Consider the following 16479-nt stretch of genomic DNA (forward strand, 5'->3'; position numbering starts at 1 on the left):
TCAGGGTGGGGGATAGTGTGGTTAAGGAGCAGAATTGCTGCTGCAGGATGTCCCAATTCAAAGTTTGTGCTCCTGCTCCTTGGCTTTTCTAGCTTGATGACCCAAGAGGGGAAAGGGCTGGAGCCATTTCTGCCTCTGTCAGTATACCGACTGATCATTGCAAAATAAATGAACCACTTGAGTTACTCTAAGCAAGCAAAGGTCTATGGCAAGAGCAAGCAGATTTCTCTCGATCTGTGTCTGTTGGAAGTCTTAGAAGCAGGCGGAGTCAGGGCAGTTTTGGGTGTCTGGGTTGCAGGGATTATCTGACCATTCTGATATGGGCATCTCCAGGAAGAAACCAATTTCCATTGGGTGCCCAACTTAGTGCTGCTCCACAGAGATTTGAAGAGGGTGGCAGACTGAGCACTGGTCATGTGACACCTGTCCCTCGATGACTGCCCACCAGGTCACCTTGACTTGCAATCCTCCAAGACTAACAAACTAAGGAAGGTCAATTCCCCAAAGGATATCAGAGTGATGTTATCAGAAATGGGCTGCATAGGGCAGCAAATGTCCATGTCCAGACTTAATAAACATGTGTTGATTGACAGTGGCCCCTTTTCTTTGATTCCAAGGACATATTGCATATAAGACAAGCTATTTGGACCTGACCAGAGAATCCCTAGGATTCTTTCTACCCCAAGCAATTTACCATGCAGGCAGCGAATCTTTTTGCTCTCTTCATACTGTCCAAGGTCAATTGATTAGACTTTGCACCAGCTATTTCCTGCCTAAGTTGCCATGTCTAATCAGTCAGGGACTTTGCCTCTTTCTGCTTTCTTTTTTTGTTTTGCTTGTTTGTTTGTTTTTAACCCATCCCAGAACACAGCACATTCCCCATCCTTCCAAACACTTCTTCGTTGAATGAAAGAGATGAATAAATGAGTGTGTTAGGAAAGGGTGTGAAAGGGTTTAGATAAAGTGGCAATCTGGACAATTATCTAGCTAGGCCCTCCCCACCATAAATGAGGGGTACGAGGCACTCTTCTCTTCCTAAGCACTTGGGTGGCACCTAGGGACCAGCTGATGCATCACCCACAAGGGCTGTGCCACCCACCATCCTTCTGGATCCTGCTCTGGAGGGATGTGGGGAGGTCATCAGGCAGTGTCTTTAGAGACTGCAGCTGCTGGCAGGGGATAGAGGTCATTTTCACCCTGACGGAATATATCTGTCCTTTTCTGGGACAGCCACTCCCTCGTAAGAACTGAGGAGTAGAAAGCAAAACCTTTCACAAAGCAAAGGAGCAACAAACTGCTCATACAGCCAGGAAGCTTCCCCAGTGACTGGCTCATGTGTGCCCTGTAAGACTAAATGCTGGAGAGCAGCATGGCAGAGTCCACAGACCTCACATGTATTTGTTGCTTTTGTTTTTCACAGACAGACCAGTGTCAACGGTCACTTTTATTGACAAGGAGAAGAAGGTTGAGAGTTCATCTTGGAGGCAAGTGCAGGGTGTTTCCCAGGCAACACAAATTTCTCTATTTGTTCAGAAAGACTATGTTTTCAAGCATAAAAAACCCAAGGCCTTATCTTGAGACCCCTAAAGATGATTCTCCCCTTCCTGTCACTGGACTAAGGTTGTACTATTGGAAGCAAGAATCAGGGACACAATGTGTCCATTTGGTTTTGATTCAATTGTGACTCTTTGTAGAACTGTTTTATTGAAGGTAAACTGTATTAAGTTTTCATCTTATCTCTCAGGGGGGGGAAAGAGAGAGAGAGAGAGAGAGAGAGAGAGAGAGAGAGAGAGAGAGAAAGATTTTATGCGATTTCAGTTGGACTTTGTCTTTGAGTTTGGAACTGACAGGCTAATTCCACTTCCTTCCCATTTTGATCGGAATTAAGACAACTCATTTCTCCTGATCAGGCTGTTGGTTCTCCACTCTAACCCCAGCCTCCCTTCTCCCACCACCCCATCCCCATGTGTGACCCTGGAGAAGGCAAGAGAAATCTCCAAAGCACTGATAACTCCTTTTATGTATTTTTCGTGGGGGGGGAGGGGAGTGGTTGTTAACATGCTTTCAACATTAGAATTTTTCTTCATGCCTTCCACACAACATGAGCATGCCTGCCTTGAATTAAGTGATAACTGCATTGAGATTTAGCAAAGAATTATCTGGAGAGAAGCAAAGAAGATCCTCTTCAGTTCAGGTGAGTCAGTGTCTTCTCCATTTTCTTCACACATGGCCTGAGATTTCCATAAGCCTCTCAACATTGATCAAGTCCTGAGACCAATCAAGCCACTCCTTACCATGTTTCCATTGTCAGGGAAAGCGCTTTATATGCCATAGTCAGTGCCCTCTTCTCTCTGAGGATAGTGACAAGTACCATCTCTGTCACTCTATTGGGTCTGCAGGGTGAAGTACCTTGTTCAAGGGGAATTTAGATCTCAACACGCTCAGAGTTGGAAGAAGAGAAGAACAAAAGTCGGAGATAGCCAGTTCCCAGGAAAAGCCTGGAAACCACGAGCAAAGCCTTCTCAGTGCGCTAGAGAGAGGGATCTTTTAACCAAAACTCTCTTCCATGTCAGTGAAAACTTAAATGCGAAATTGCTGAGAATTCTAGGAGACTCGATCGGGGAACCACACTACTGGCCGCTTCTCTGCTCTCACATTGTGGTAGGCATTTATCTCCAGCCCTGCACAAGAATTCTTGTTTCTTCAGCATGCCTTCATGCTAATCCCAAGCTAATATCACATAGTGCATGTTGCAGTCTCTATCACAAGGGAGCTGTAGAATGATAGTGGAATGTTTCTAGAACCTCCTTCGGGGGTGGGGTGAAACGTAAGGACCTTGTCCATCTCAGCAAGGGGCTGCAGAAACCTTCCATCTAGGTTTGACTGCAGCCACTGGTCTTGTTTATTCAAAGTTTCACCACAGCATGTCCTCCACAGCTTTGCCAAAGAAACTCCCATGTTTCCCCGGTTCCATGCCCACCCTTCTCCCCAGAATAAACCACAGGCCATTTGTAAGAGGTTTTTAATTTCATCTCGGTATGTCATTAAAGAGTAGAATTAAGGATCTCTGTTTGTTTTCAGTCACATAATATCTGCTACATTCTCAAACCAATCAGCAACACAGACACCTTCGGTGGGTGCCACCTGCACCTGCCCCACCTCACTCAACAGACTGGTTAGGGGTTCCTGATGGTTTGCATAAATTAGAAAGAAGAGCACAAAAATAAATCACACAACACAGACTCTACCACTAAGGGACATGCTTCCTCTGGTCTTGCAGAGAGTGACATGGGTGTGTTCAAGGCTCTGATGATGTCCCCAGGCATGGGGCCATGCCTGTCACAACCCCTCTCAGTGGAGTCCTTCTGTCTTCCCCGTGACTCACTCTGTTTTCCCAGGAGAATCCTAACACAGAAGACCCCATCCTAGCACCATAATTGAATTTCAGGGTATGGAACTGCCCCTGTGTCAATGGCTTGCTGGGTTTTCTTGTGCTCAAGGTCATCACAGTGAGTTGAAGGGAAGAGCCCTGGGTACCTGCCTGGCCCTCTCTGCTTCTATGAGCCCCATGACTTTCTAGACTATGAGCCTTCAAGAAAGGGACAAACAGAGATCACAAGTAATTCAGGCTTTCTGGGTGCAGACAGTCATTTTTAAATGACCTTTAAAAAGGTAAAAACAAACAAACAAAAAGCAGGTGTGCCAGTCAACACTTGCTTTAGAATTCCATCCACCACGCCTCTTCCACCTTCTCAGAGGGAGTTTTTCTCTCCACCCTTTGGAGCTGTGCCTCTGCCGTGTGCGCTACGCTGAGGGGTAGGGCTTGGGGTGCAGGAACTTTCTATTCTGTGGTCCCAGGTGTCCTCTGTCATCAGGTACATGATCTGGCTATATTTTAAGTCATATCAGATTGAAGTCTAAGCCCTGATCATGTCCTGGATGGAGCCTCAGTGTCCCCAGGGAGGTAGGTGTGGCATCAACCTCATCCACACTCGTAGAGAGGGAGGTAGGTGTGGCTATCAACTTCATCCACACTCACTGAGGCTGAGTCTGGGGTAGAAAGAACCTTGCCGATGCCGCCCAACCACCACATACCAACAAGCCTAAAATCGTGGTCAGGGCTTGCTCTGTTCCACCCAGGCCGAGGGACTCAATGCCAGTGTGAGCCAGAGTCCACTCCAGGATGCGGCCAGCCATATGGAGTTGTTTTCTAGACCTCAGTGATACTCTGAGACCAGAACGAGCACTCGAGCACTCAAAGCTACAGGACTTGGGTGGAGCAGCCCTCTCTGCCCTGCCGATGAGTCAGTCTCTCCAAACTAAAGATAAAGTTTATAAAAGTAAATTATCTCATTTTATAACTTAAGTGCATCAAGCATTTCCTTAAATACAGTTCACACTGAAAATAAAGTTACTTTTGCTGTACAGTTGGTGTCTGTTATAATTAGGGATAAACTCTGATGATAAAGTATGAACGGTTACACACTCTCACACACACACATACACACACACATCTATCTGTCTGTCTATTGGTGTGTAGATGAAGAGACATACGGCACCTCTTGACAAGTACTTCTCCACAACGGTGGGAAGCTGTTAGGAGTCCCTAGGTATCTAGCTTGCTTGAGAATATCTATATTAAAAGTCCCTGTCCTTAATGATAAACACATCTTCATATCTAACACTAAGATTCTTATTAGAAACATTAAACTATGCGATCCATAACGTATCCAGTCTTTGGAAATGCTGAGCTACAACCATGTCATTACACAACAGCATCCCCAACAAAGCCTCCCTCCCCAGCCCACCTCTTCTCTGGCCTCCCCAGCCTAAAGTCAGCAACCCCTCACACAGTATGGTTGTTCCATATGGGAGCCCAGCCACAAAATTCTAGAAGACTCAAGAGGTGAAGTAGGAATTCTGCATGGAGTACAGATGGTCAATGGGGTTTCCCACTCTGGACTGCAGGGGCCCTGCTTCTGTTGTGGCTAGGAAGCAGTCACCCAGGTTACTGAGGGAAGTGTCATCACTATCCAGGTCATGGAATAGAGGTTCAGCACCTGAAATGAAGATGAAACATGGGCATGAGGATCTGGAAGAAGTAACACCCTTACGTGTTAGGAAATTCAGCTGAACTCAACACGTGTTGCCCGAACACATCCTGGGGATGAGAACCTAAGTGTTGAGGTATGGGATGGGGACTGCTATATACCAGGAGTATTAGCATCATAATGCTCGGGTCTGGAGTCTTATAGAGATCTCATGTCCAAAGTTGGATAAGTATAAAGTCACATGAGTTAAGCTATGCACAGTGAGGGTGTCCATATAGTAAATGTGGGGTACGCATGACCCATCACCAAAGGCTGGCAGGACACAGACAGGGATCCTGCAGGTCCTCAGCCTCACAAAGGGCTCTTCAAGGACAGATGGTAAGAAGCATATATGGATTCTTCAAGTGACGTTCTGATCTTGTGATAGATAACATTGGTCCTTTCAGGCAGCAGGAAGGTACCAAGTCCCCCCACCCCGCCCCGTCTCTCCAGGTTTGTGCTCACAGCAAAGGAAGATTAGGCCCCTGGTCTCAACTGATTTGTACCCTGGGGAGAGGGACCAGAATGTCACTCTTGTCACAGCTGAGGTAACACTGCAATCTGAAATCGGCAACTAGGAGGCCTGGCAGGGTGTACCTGCACTTCAAGTCAATGGGAGAGGCAGAAACAAGCACCTAAAACATACCATTGAGTTTTAATTGTTCATTCTGCTAAAAGTTATAAGGTATAAGGAAGGACTTGCAAAATGAGCAAGCAAACAAAGCCTCATCTGCCCTTCTCCCCTGTGTGATAGAGTGGAAATGGCTCAAATGCAGCATATGTTTTTACGGAGGAAAAAAGATGGACATCACTGGGGGGACACACATACAGACTAGAATATTACTGAGATTGGTCACTAAGGGTCTCCAAAGGCCACACCTCCGTAAGTGTTTGCTTAATCTGTGACATAGGAAAGTAAAGGGGATTTTAACAAGACATTTCTGTTGCTTGTGTATGTATGTGATGTATGTGCTTGTATATGTTAATGTGTGTTTGACACACATGTGTGAGCATGTACATGTAAAGGCCATGCCATACAGCTTCCTCTGTAGCTCTCTATCTCATTTTTGAAGGTCACAAATTTGGTGAGACAGCCTGGACAGCAAGCTCCAGGTATCTACCTGCCTCTGCCCCTCAAGCACTGGGGACTATGAATATGTGTAGCCCTGTCTGATTTTAAAATGGGTACTGGGGATCTGAGCTCATGTCCTCATGTATGTGCAGAAAGAATTGTATTCATGGAGTCACACTCCTGACCATAGCAACAAAAATATTTAAGAAAAGAAGTTGGCAAAGGGTGTGCACCTTATGTCTCTGATACCGAGTTTTACAGAATTGCTGAGCCAAACTTTATTGTCTATTCATCAGGGGAACTTATGGCACATTGCACCACATGCTAAGTTACATATTGTATATACCACTGCCTTTCTTTTTAAAAATTACTTTTTATGTACATTGGGATTTTGCCTGCATGTATGTCCACTGGAACTGGAGTTACAGACAGTTGTGAGCAGCCACGTGGGTACTGGGAACTGAACCTAGGTCCTTCAGAAGAACAGTCGGTGATCTTGACCACTGAATCATCTCTCCAGCCTGACCACTGCCCTTCTTAATGTAAAACTGCAACGTCTTAGAGCCCTCCACTCATTTACTCCATCCCACTAGAGTCCCCAGGCCATATCCCTTGAACACTGCTTTACAAGGCAAAGTAGACAAGAAAAAGCTCAACAAAGGACCTCAGAAATGCTGATACATTTAAGGAAAGTGAGAAGCCCACACAAGCAAATTGAGAGGGAACCCATAGATACTGAGTCTCTCTTACCATAGGGGTGCATATGATCTCCAGGCATCTGGGGTGGAGTGAGACCCTGTCGGAATGGGTCAGCGTTGTAGACACTCTGCTCAATGGCTAACAGCTGCTGTGGGGTAGGCATGGCTGTGTAGGGGTTCATGATCCCTTCCATTCCTGCACTCCCACCACCGTTTGTCTGGGCTGCGGGACCAAAAAGAAAACAGATCATTTTTTTTCTTTTTTTTTTAAAAATATTTATTTATTGTGTATACAGTGTTCTGTCTGCATGTATGCCTGCAGGCCAGAAGATGGTTATCAGCCGCCATGTGGTTGCTGGGAATTGAACTCAGGACCTCTGGAAGAGCAACCAGTACTCTTAACCTCTGAGCCATCTTTCCAGTCCCAAGACTGATCATTTTCAACTGGCATCCCAGGAACTCACAAAAGACTTCATTACCAGGTATCCAGTGTTCATGGTTCTCACGCCATGACAGCCTGCTGTTCCCAGAACCGTGACTCAAGAGAACCCAAGTTAGAAAATAACAAGCTATTACATTTACTTATTTATTTAGTATTTATTTAATCTGTTGTTTGACAATCTAATTTATGTATACAATGTCTTCTGAGAGGGTGAAGGCTGAGAAGAACCTGTCTTTTTATTTATTTACTTTCTTCGACAATTTCATTCATGTATATAATCTATCCTGAGAGGGTGGGGTTGAGAGGACCCACTGTGTCCCTTATGACCTGGCTTTGGAGGTCACATTCTTACTCCCCATATGCCATGCTGGAGGTGATTACCGAAGGGCAGAAACAGTAGTTTGTAAGAATCATGGAAGACCAGCTTAGAGGCTTATGACAGCAAACTGGGTGATTGTGGCTATATAATTTTACTTTCCTGGGTCCTGCTTTCCTTACTTGCCAACTAGAAAGGGATAGGGTGACATCTGTGTTTCTCATCCTGTGCCCAGCAGAGGCCAAGACAGTAGAGGACAGAGATGGGGACTGGGAAGCCAAACTTTAGAATACTATATAGGTTTGGCAGCCACTTGAGGAAATGGATCTAAGCATCTTTCTTGAAATAACCCGTTACAAGTTCATCAGTCAAGAGAGACTTATATGACCTTATAGGGTTGAAATAAAAATCCCGTGAAAGTCGGCATGCTCTGTAATTGCAGCCCACTTTGCTTGTGTGCAGATGTATATGAGAAGAGCAAATCTTCCTGCCTCCTCGTCCTCAGTATAAGCACGGCTCTATGAACTCCCAGCGATATTTCCCACTGGTTCCGGCTTTCCTGAAGGCTACCCTAGCAGCTGCCCTGGGAAGTCCCTCAGCAGAGTCCCAAGCACTGCGTTTTCATGACGACCTGATGCAGTGTTCTCCCAACTTTGTTGGTCTACATGGAATCAACTGGCATGTCTCTTGCCAAGTCACCTTCATGCCTGTGAAGGCTTCAGAGACCCTACGTGACAAAGAGAGCAGGCATGACTACTCTTCTCTGGGGATGCATGCATCCTAACGCACAGTCCCACGGAAGATGGATTGCTTCCAGATCGAATAAATTTGTAGTGGGGTAGAGCTGAGAACAGAATTCAAGACTCCTGCTCAATGTGTTGCCCACCCATCCCCAGCAACTGCTGAAGCAGCTTTTCCGTGTATAAATACTGGTAAATGGAATGATGAAATGTACAGGTAGATGGATGGAAACAGAAAAGAGTATATAGACTGAGGTAACCCAGGCCCAGAAAGACAAATATCACATGTTCTCTCTCATAGGTGACCGAAACTCTGAATATTTATATCTGTGTGTTTAACTCAGAACGTGGGTAGAAATTAAGAAACTAGAATGGCACCAACAGGGGAGGAAAACTTCCTTAAGGGAAGTGGGCAAAATTAGAAGACATGGGGATAGGAAGGAGATACACTGAGACATAAAGGCTTAAGCAGGGATGGGGGTCAGGGATAGGGAAGATAGGAGGCCACAAACAATCAAAATGAAATATTTGTGAGAAAATCACATGGAAACCTACTGAGATACCCCACACGGCTAGAATTTGCTGCTCCTAAAAGCCATTGTTTAACAAACAAGAATTCCACTGCCAGGTATGGGGCACATTCTCTGGGTCAGGGAGGCCCCAGAGACTCCCCAGGGAGTAGAAGTTCTTGCTATTCTTCTTGGTAGTCCTCAGATGTAGATGATAAGACCCTATTGCAGAAGGCACCATATACCCAAGATATAAAGAAATCAAGCTGGAAATGATCTGGAAGCTTCTTCCCTGCTGTACAGTTCTCATAATGCTGGGAGGTGCTGTGTAGTCTGCTGGGGGTGGGGGAGAACTCATCACTGGTCTCACCCAGCTATAAATCCTACACACCATGATGCCAACCCGCCAAGCAAGATGTGCCCACTGATGCAACAATGGCATGGCTATTAGGGAGTAACCAACTGCTCTCAGATTGGAGTTGAGGCTCACGGCCCTGGAGAAAATGCATACCTGATACTATGAGCCTACTGAAAACCAAACAAGCTGAGGTGGTCATAGGCCCTACTGGGAAACTTACTACTGTTCTTTAGCGAAACTGATATGGCTTCAAACTGCAGGCCAAGTATTTGCTTGTCTTCACAGGCAAATGATATCTCAACCATAATCAGAAGCCATTCTCTGGAGTGAATGGCAGTGAATGAAAGGGACTCATGGCTGCTCGAGATGTTGAGAATAAGCGACTGTTTTAGTGCTGGACTCTAAAGAGAATATTATACCACCACTGAGATCCTGAGAATCATGAGCCCAAATAAACATTTATTCCTTTTAAGTTGACTGTGTCAAGAACTTTATCACAATGATGGAAAGCTAGCAGAAGGCCAAGTCAGCAGTATCTTTTAGTAATGGATTCACTTTGAATGAGGAGGACTGGGTGAGAAGAGAAACTGGATAATGCCTTTGACTTTGCACATGCTCCTGACACTTGCAGGGTCCAGACAAGGGGCTTTACCACTGTCAATCAACTGCTCTGAATCTGAGTTTAGGTGCCCTCAACATTCTTACAAGTTACCTTCAACCTAGTATTTACAGTCCAGACAAGGGGCTTTACCACTGTCAATCAACTACTCTGAATCTGAGTTTAGGTGCCCTCAACATTCTTACAAGTTACCTTCAACCTAGTATTTACGGTCCAGACAAGGGGCTTTACCACTGTCAATCAACTGCTCTGAATCTGAGTTTAGGTGCCCTCAACATTCTTACAAGTTACCTTCAACTTAGTATTTACCTAAATCATCGTCTCTCAAACAGGTGCAAAGGGGCACGTCACTGATTAGGGATAAGTTGCTCAGAGCACTTCAGTTGAAGGCCTCAGGTAGCAGAGACCTGAACTGCAGCGAGGACTGGCTGGGAAGAGCTTACCAGAACTCAGCCTCTGAGTGTTCTGCTGATCCTGCTGCTGTTGCTGCTGCCGCCGGGCCAGCTTCTTCATCTGATGAGGAGAGGACCACAGGATTAGAGGTCAGAGGCCCAGGGTGGGTCCACATGGGAAGGGAGAACAGGAAGGGTATGACCTTTCCCCTTTGGTGAAAGGACTGTTCCTAAAGGAGAAGGGGCAACCCCCAGCTTTTACTCTGTTCACACACCAGGCGTGGTACCATGACTCAGACGCATAGGGGCCAGGGCTCTCCTACTTCGCAGCAGCAGGAATGTAGCTGGCAGAGAAGTGTGGCACAACCCGGCTTCTCGGAAACAGGGCCTCCTTCCCAGGAAGGACCACATGCTGCTTGCTCTGGAACTGCTTCATGTGAAGCAGTCAATATGTGGATGTGTGTTTCACAGTCTCAGATAGGTGTAGAGCATGGCCTGCCCAATGGATGGGACATGGGATGAGCCCAGATACTCTTTTGCCTCCTTCCCATCTGCGGTCTCTGTGTTTGAGGCACCACAGGAGATCTGTACTCTACGACAGAAGCTTGTCCACCAGAGCAACAGTTTCACCCAATTGTTTTCACCCAATGTTTCTCAACTTGGGCTCTGGGAAACACTGCCATTCGGTGAGATCTTAATAGGTAAGTGTGTGTGTGTGTGCGTGTGTGTGTATGTGTGTGTGTGTGTGTGTGTGCATGCATGTATGTGTGTGTGTGTGAAAATATGATGTGGGAGTGATTTCTTATTAATAAAGAAACTGCCTAGGCCCATTTGATAGGCCAACCCTTAGGTAGGCGGAGAAGACAGAACAGAATGCTGGGAGAAAGAAGCTGAATCAGTGAGTCGGCATGATTCTCCCACCCAACACAGCTGCAGGTTAAGATCTTCCCTGGTAAGCCAGCTCGTGGGCTACACAGATTATTAAACATGGGTTAGACCAATATGTAAGAGCTAGCCAATAAGAGGCTGGAACTAATGGGCCAGACAGTGTTTAAAGGAATACAGTTTCCATGTAATTATTTCAGGTAAAGCTAGCCGGGTGGCAGGAAGCAGCCGGCTGCTCTTATTACTACAATAATAGGTTATAAAATAAACTGTTTAGTCATAAAATTCTCCAGAGTGTGAGAATTCACACTTCAGTGTGCTCCCACTTCATGAATCCATGGTCCATCAGCACTCACACACTCACTGCCCAATAATGTCTTCTGTCGCTGGAATCGCAACACATCAACAGCCCTTTGCTGCAGAATTTTGTTGCAGGATTATAACTAAGGAGCGTGATTTCTCACCTTCTAAGGACTGGGAAGATAGCTCAGTCTGCAAAGCGCTGCTGTGCCAGTTCAAGGACCTGAGCTCAGTTTTCAAGAACTCGAGCAAAAAGTCGGGGGCATTGGTGTGCGCTGTGTAACCCCAGTGCTGAGGAATGGAGACAGAGAGAGTGCCTCGGGGCATCTGGCTTGGGGGGATTAGGCTATTTGAGGAACTCCAGGTCCCGGTGAGAGACTCAATTCAAAAGAACAAGAACAAGACCAAGGTGAACTACTGTCCTGAGAACCTCTGGCTTCTGTGCATACGCACACACCCACATGCATGTACATGAGTGCATATGCACACACAAGAAAGAAAGAGAGAGAGGGGGGAAGGAAGGAAGGAAGGAAGGAAGGAAGGAAGGAAGGATAAAACCAAGATTGGCCAGGACATGTGTATTGTTAGAGTCAGAAAGAAAATAATTAACCCAGGACCTGAGTGTTACCAGAGTTAGCAAGATGGGAGTGGAGACTTTCACTCCACCTGCCATGACAAAAGCCATTTCACTAATATAAATGCTTCTTTTTCCCTTCTGCACAGCCACTGTGGCTGAAGTAATTGTTGGTGGCAGAGTTTTTACTCAAGAGAGCTACTCTGCCCAATAATTTAGCTTAGAGAGGCTGACAGCAAGTCTAGGGTTCACCTGCTGTTGCTGGGAGATGCTACCAAGACAAAGACAGGTGAAGGTGGGTAGCAGATTACCTTGGCTCTCTGGTTCTGGAACCACACTTGAACCACACGGACGCTCAGGCCTGTCTCCGCAGCCAGAGTCTCTCTCACCTGGAAGAAATTGAACAAATGAGTGGAAGACACATTAGGGCTTCATGTGGTCTTTCGGAGTTGACTTCCAATCTTTTAAACCACTTAAGGAGAACTAAAATGAAAAATCTCTTTGCAGGAACAAATAACTCTTTCTTGTCCACTTATCTTGTCATTGACTTAAATTTTTAGCTTTGTCTTTCTGCTTCCAAGTAACTCTGTGTGCCTTGTGAATATTCGTGTTCACTATTTTCCTTAGTGAGCTCATCTCAGAGGGACTATAAATAGCAGGTACCTGCCATCTATTTCTACTGTCTCCACCATGGTGGCTGGGAAAACGCAGACAGCTGGGGCAACTGCTGGGACCCAAGTGATGGACAACAGAACTGCCCTCCCAGTCTTAGATTGCTCTCCTCTGAATATGGCATAAAATAAAAATATGATTTCATGAAGTCAGTGAGAAATTTTATATAAATGTTTACAGGGATCCTATTTATAACAACCCCAGACAAATACCACCCAGGTCCTCATCCGTAGGTGAATGGAAAGCAAGAGCACATTCATTCAGTTGAAGATATCATCGGAAGAAATGAACAGCTACCCAGGGAATCCCCAAGGAGACTAAGTCAAGACTTGTCCGCAAAAAGCATATCTTGCAAGATACTGTATTTTTATATTCTTTGTTAAGACATCTTGTTTATAGCACAACTAGTACTTATTATCATAATAATTTAATTACTATTGATTGTTCCTTGTGGCTCTTCATGAAATAAGAGGAGTTAGGGTCCTTGGGAGTTGACACGCACACAGGAAGTTGGGGGAAATTCCATTACTTCCCAGGCCATAGTTTAGCTATCCCTGGAGCCTCCTGCAGGGTTCATGATCACACGGCAGACTGAGTCACGGTCCCCACCACTCAGGCCCCACACCATTTTCTAACATCACAGGGGAGTCCAGCTGCACACAGATGAAGGCACCTTGCTCTCTTCTCCCCTTCTTATACCTTTCTGCAGGGCTTGGAGGATACTTCAAATGAGGCCTTGAATGCTCTCCTCTGCTGGGTTGTCAAGATGGTTCTGGGACGTTTGGGTCGCTTGTGGTCCTTGCCATCCTCTGATGTTCCTTTCCCTGCCCCATGGGCTGACTTGCAAAGACTCTCTTCATCATCACTTTTTCCTAAAAAGAAGCAGAGAACTGTATTTCCAGTCCCCAGATGTACCTCATGGAGCTGTGTGTTGCTCTGTAATAAGCTCTGGGATGCCACAGTCCCAAGATGGCTTTAGGTATGAGTGTGAGAACGTGTGTGCTGCTGATCTAAAAGCTTCCAGAAAGAGGCTAAGAAAACACTTCTAAAGCTCAGAGGCAAGAGCAGAAAGTCCACAGTCATCATGCTTAGAACAGCATGCTGTGCTGGCTGTGCATTTATCAGCTGTGGGGCCTGAAGCAAGCTAATCAACTCGGACTCCATTTTTCATGGGAAGAATCATGACACAAGAGAGCCTGCTTCCATGGAACTGATATAGAGACAAACTGGGCCTGTATTAGTAAGGCATTCAAAATGCTGTTCAGAATATAACCAATACCCAGTGTGATTTGATGTGGGAGAGGCTGCTTGTCCTTTTTCTGGTTGCCCAGACTCCTGAAATAATCACATAGAACCATATTATTTAAATCACTGCTTGGCCCATTAGCTCTAGCTTCTTATTTGCTAACTCTTACATCTTAGTTTAACCTGTCTCCGTTAAACTTTGCATCACCATGAGGTCATGGCCTACTAGCAAAGTTTCAGAGTGTCTGTCTCCAGCAGCAGCTCCATGGCTTCTCCTTAACTCTGCCTCCTCTCTCTCAGCATTCAGTTTCGTTTTTCCCACCTACCTAAGGTCTTCCCTACCAACAGGCCAGGGAAGTTTCTTTAATCACCAATGGTACTCACAGCGTACAGAGCAGAATCCCACATCAGTGATTTCCTTGACGTCAGTTTTCAAAACTAGACCTGAAGGACTCAGGCAAAACTTCCTAGATATGCCAAAAAATTATCTATTTAATTTTTAACTAAGGAGGTAGAAAGTATTACTGTCTACAGGGTCATCAAAAATGAACATAATGTTATCTATAGGCACAGATGATTGGAAATGACCAGGTAACGCTAATAATTCATCAAAATTTCTGGTCTATAAAACAAGCAGCTCCCTAAGAAAAGTATGTGAATTACTTCAACTCAATTAGAAAGTAAGAAATAAAGAGGTAAGTATTCTCTCTTAATTTTTATTCTTTGAGAATTCCATATATGTATACAAGGAAAAATAATCATATTTACCTCCATTTTCCCTCTTCAAGTGCCCCTAGATATTCTCACACATTCCTACTGCCCAACTTCATGTTTTTTTTTATATTTTAACTCACTAAGTTCATTTAGCGTTTTCCATATGTGCAAGGATGTGGGGTCATCTACCTGAGCATGGGCAACCTACCAGTGGCCACACCTCCAAGAAAGAATTCCATCAATGTAGAGCCTTGTAAGTTCCCTCCCCGTATATGCTAGACTCTTGGCTTGACCTTGTATAGGTCCTGTACAGGCACTATGAATTCATGAGTACAATAACTACGTCATGTCCAGAAGACAACATCTCGTAGAACTTTCCAAATCTTTGGCTCCCACATTCTTTCTGCCTCCATATGTTTCCTGAGCCTTGGCTGGCCAGTAGGAGGGCAGTTGATTAAGATGTCCCATTTAGAGCTGAGCCCTCACAGAATATATAGTTGACAATGAATCATAATGCTCAAAGTAGAAGTCTCTCATGCAGGCATTTCTCAGAGGTTCAGAAGGTATTTCTAGGGTCTAAGAAATACCAGGGTGAACGTCTTTTCACTTTGTGCATTAGGAGCCACTGGGAATTGAAGATTCAAGCTCTCCCAAGGAGACCCTCTATTATCTCTGGGTCTTAGGAACGGTCCCACCCTCCTTACAGTGAAAACCTCTCTCGTGGGCTTGCCCTGCTGTAGTCCCTCTGGCTGCTTTGAACAAGCCCACAAGACAGATCCAGTAGTTACATGGCACACATACTGTTTATTTGTACATGGTAGTTTGATATGAGCTGAATTCTAAATTGGAACTCTACCGGAGCCAAAGATTTCTTTTATATGAAGGAGTAATATTTTTCTCTTTCTATGGACAGTCAAAACATGCCACTTGAATGTGAAGGGGCAGTCAGTTGTGAATCCCCTGAACCAAAAGGCAGCAGAGGTAGGCAGGGACTCTCGCCCCTTCCCAGCCCTTTGCTAGTCATATCATGTCCCCAATCCCCCAGCTGGTTTCCTCCACTACATGCTGATGACAGTAACATCCACCCTGTGGGTGTCCCAGAAGCACTGACGCTATGTACAGAGAAGCTCACATGACCCCAGCACACAGGCAATGCTTAACATATGTTGTAGAAAGGTTATATTCTCTTTATGCCTCGCTCCCCAGCAAAAGTACAAATAAAAGGCCCTGGGAGATCAAGGAGCATTAGCACCAGAGTCCTCATGAGGAGAATGATGCTCCTGTCTCTCCTTCAGCTGTGAAGCTGTTCTCTCCCAGGAGTGATGTTGTACTTGATCTTAGTCATAGCTATGCACAGGGTTTTCAGGGCAATCCTTGGGGGTTTGCAGAATAGCAAGAAGAAAATAAACATTTGAAAGCAAACGCCTCAGTAAAATAAGATGATCCCCCAAGAGACTAAAAGAAGAAAAAGAACGTCATGTCCATATATATTCACCGCCACAAGGCCTTAGTGCAGGTCGGAGACTCCCTCAACCCCTGATGAGGGTAAAGAGGGATTTCTGGTATTGAGTAAACCTTCAGTGACATGCCAATGGAAATGGGAATGACTGACATCCCAGGCCAAGGAGCATGCAGCTCCTCCAGTAGGCAGGCACCTAGGAACGAGTCTGCAGACTGGAAATGAGAACCCAGGCATCCTCAGCATCGAGTGTGCTTTAAAATGAAATTGGAAGTCTTCAGAGGCCTGCCTTCTGCCAGTGGTGTCTGCAGTTGTCTTGCCGAAGTCCGACTCTTTATAATTGTTCTTCACGAAGTTTAATGCAAATAGATATTGGAACTTTGGATCATATAAC

At 45.4% G+C, this 16479-nt stretch overlaps 1 protein-coding gene across 1 annotated transcript in view; it reads right to left on the minus strand.

Annotated features, from left to right (window-relative positions):
- Positions 1–4855: 4855 nt before the first annotated feature.
- Positions 4856–16479, minus strand: part of Lmx1a (LIM homeobox transcription factor 1 alpha) — a 140926-nt gene continuing 129302 nt past the window's right edge. Inside the window, exons 4-8 of the mRNA XM_041662967.1 lie at positions 13367–13539; positions 12307–12384; positions 10288–10357; positions 6913–7083; positions 4856–5060 (exon numbers count right to left, since the gene is read on the minus strand). Coding sequence (XP_041518901.1) covers positions 4900–5060; positions 6913–7083; positions 10288–10357; positions 12307–12384; positions 13367–13539 — 653 coding nt within the window. The 3' untranslated portion in view covers positions 4856–4899. The remainder of the gene's footprint in view (positions 5061–6912; positions 7084–10287; positions 10358–12306; positions 12385–13366; positions 13540–16479) is intronic.

Source organism: Microtus oregoni, unplaced genomic scaffold (genome assembly GCF_018167655.1).
Source record: "Microtus oregoni isolate MIOR12 unplaced genomic scaffold, Mior012 000013F_ref0000133, whole genome shotgun sequence".
Lineage (NCBI taxonomy): Eukaryota > Metazoa > Chordata > Mammalia > Rodentia > Cricetidae > Microtus > Microtus oregoni.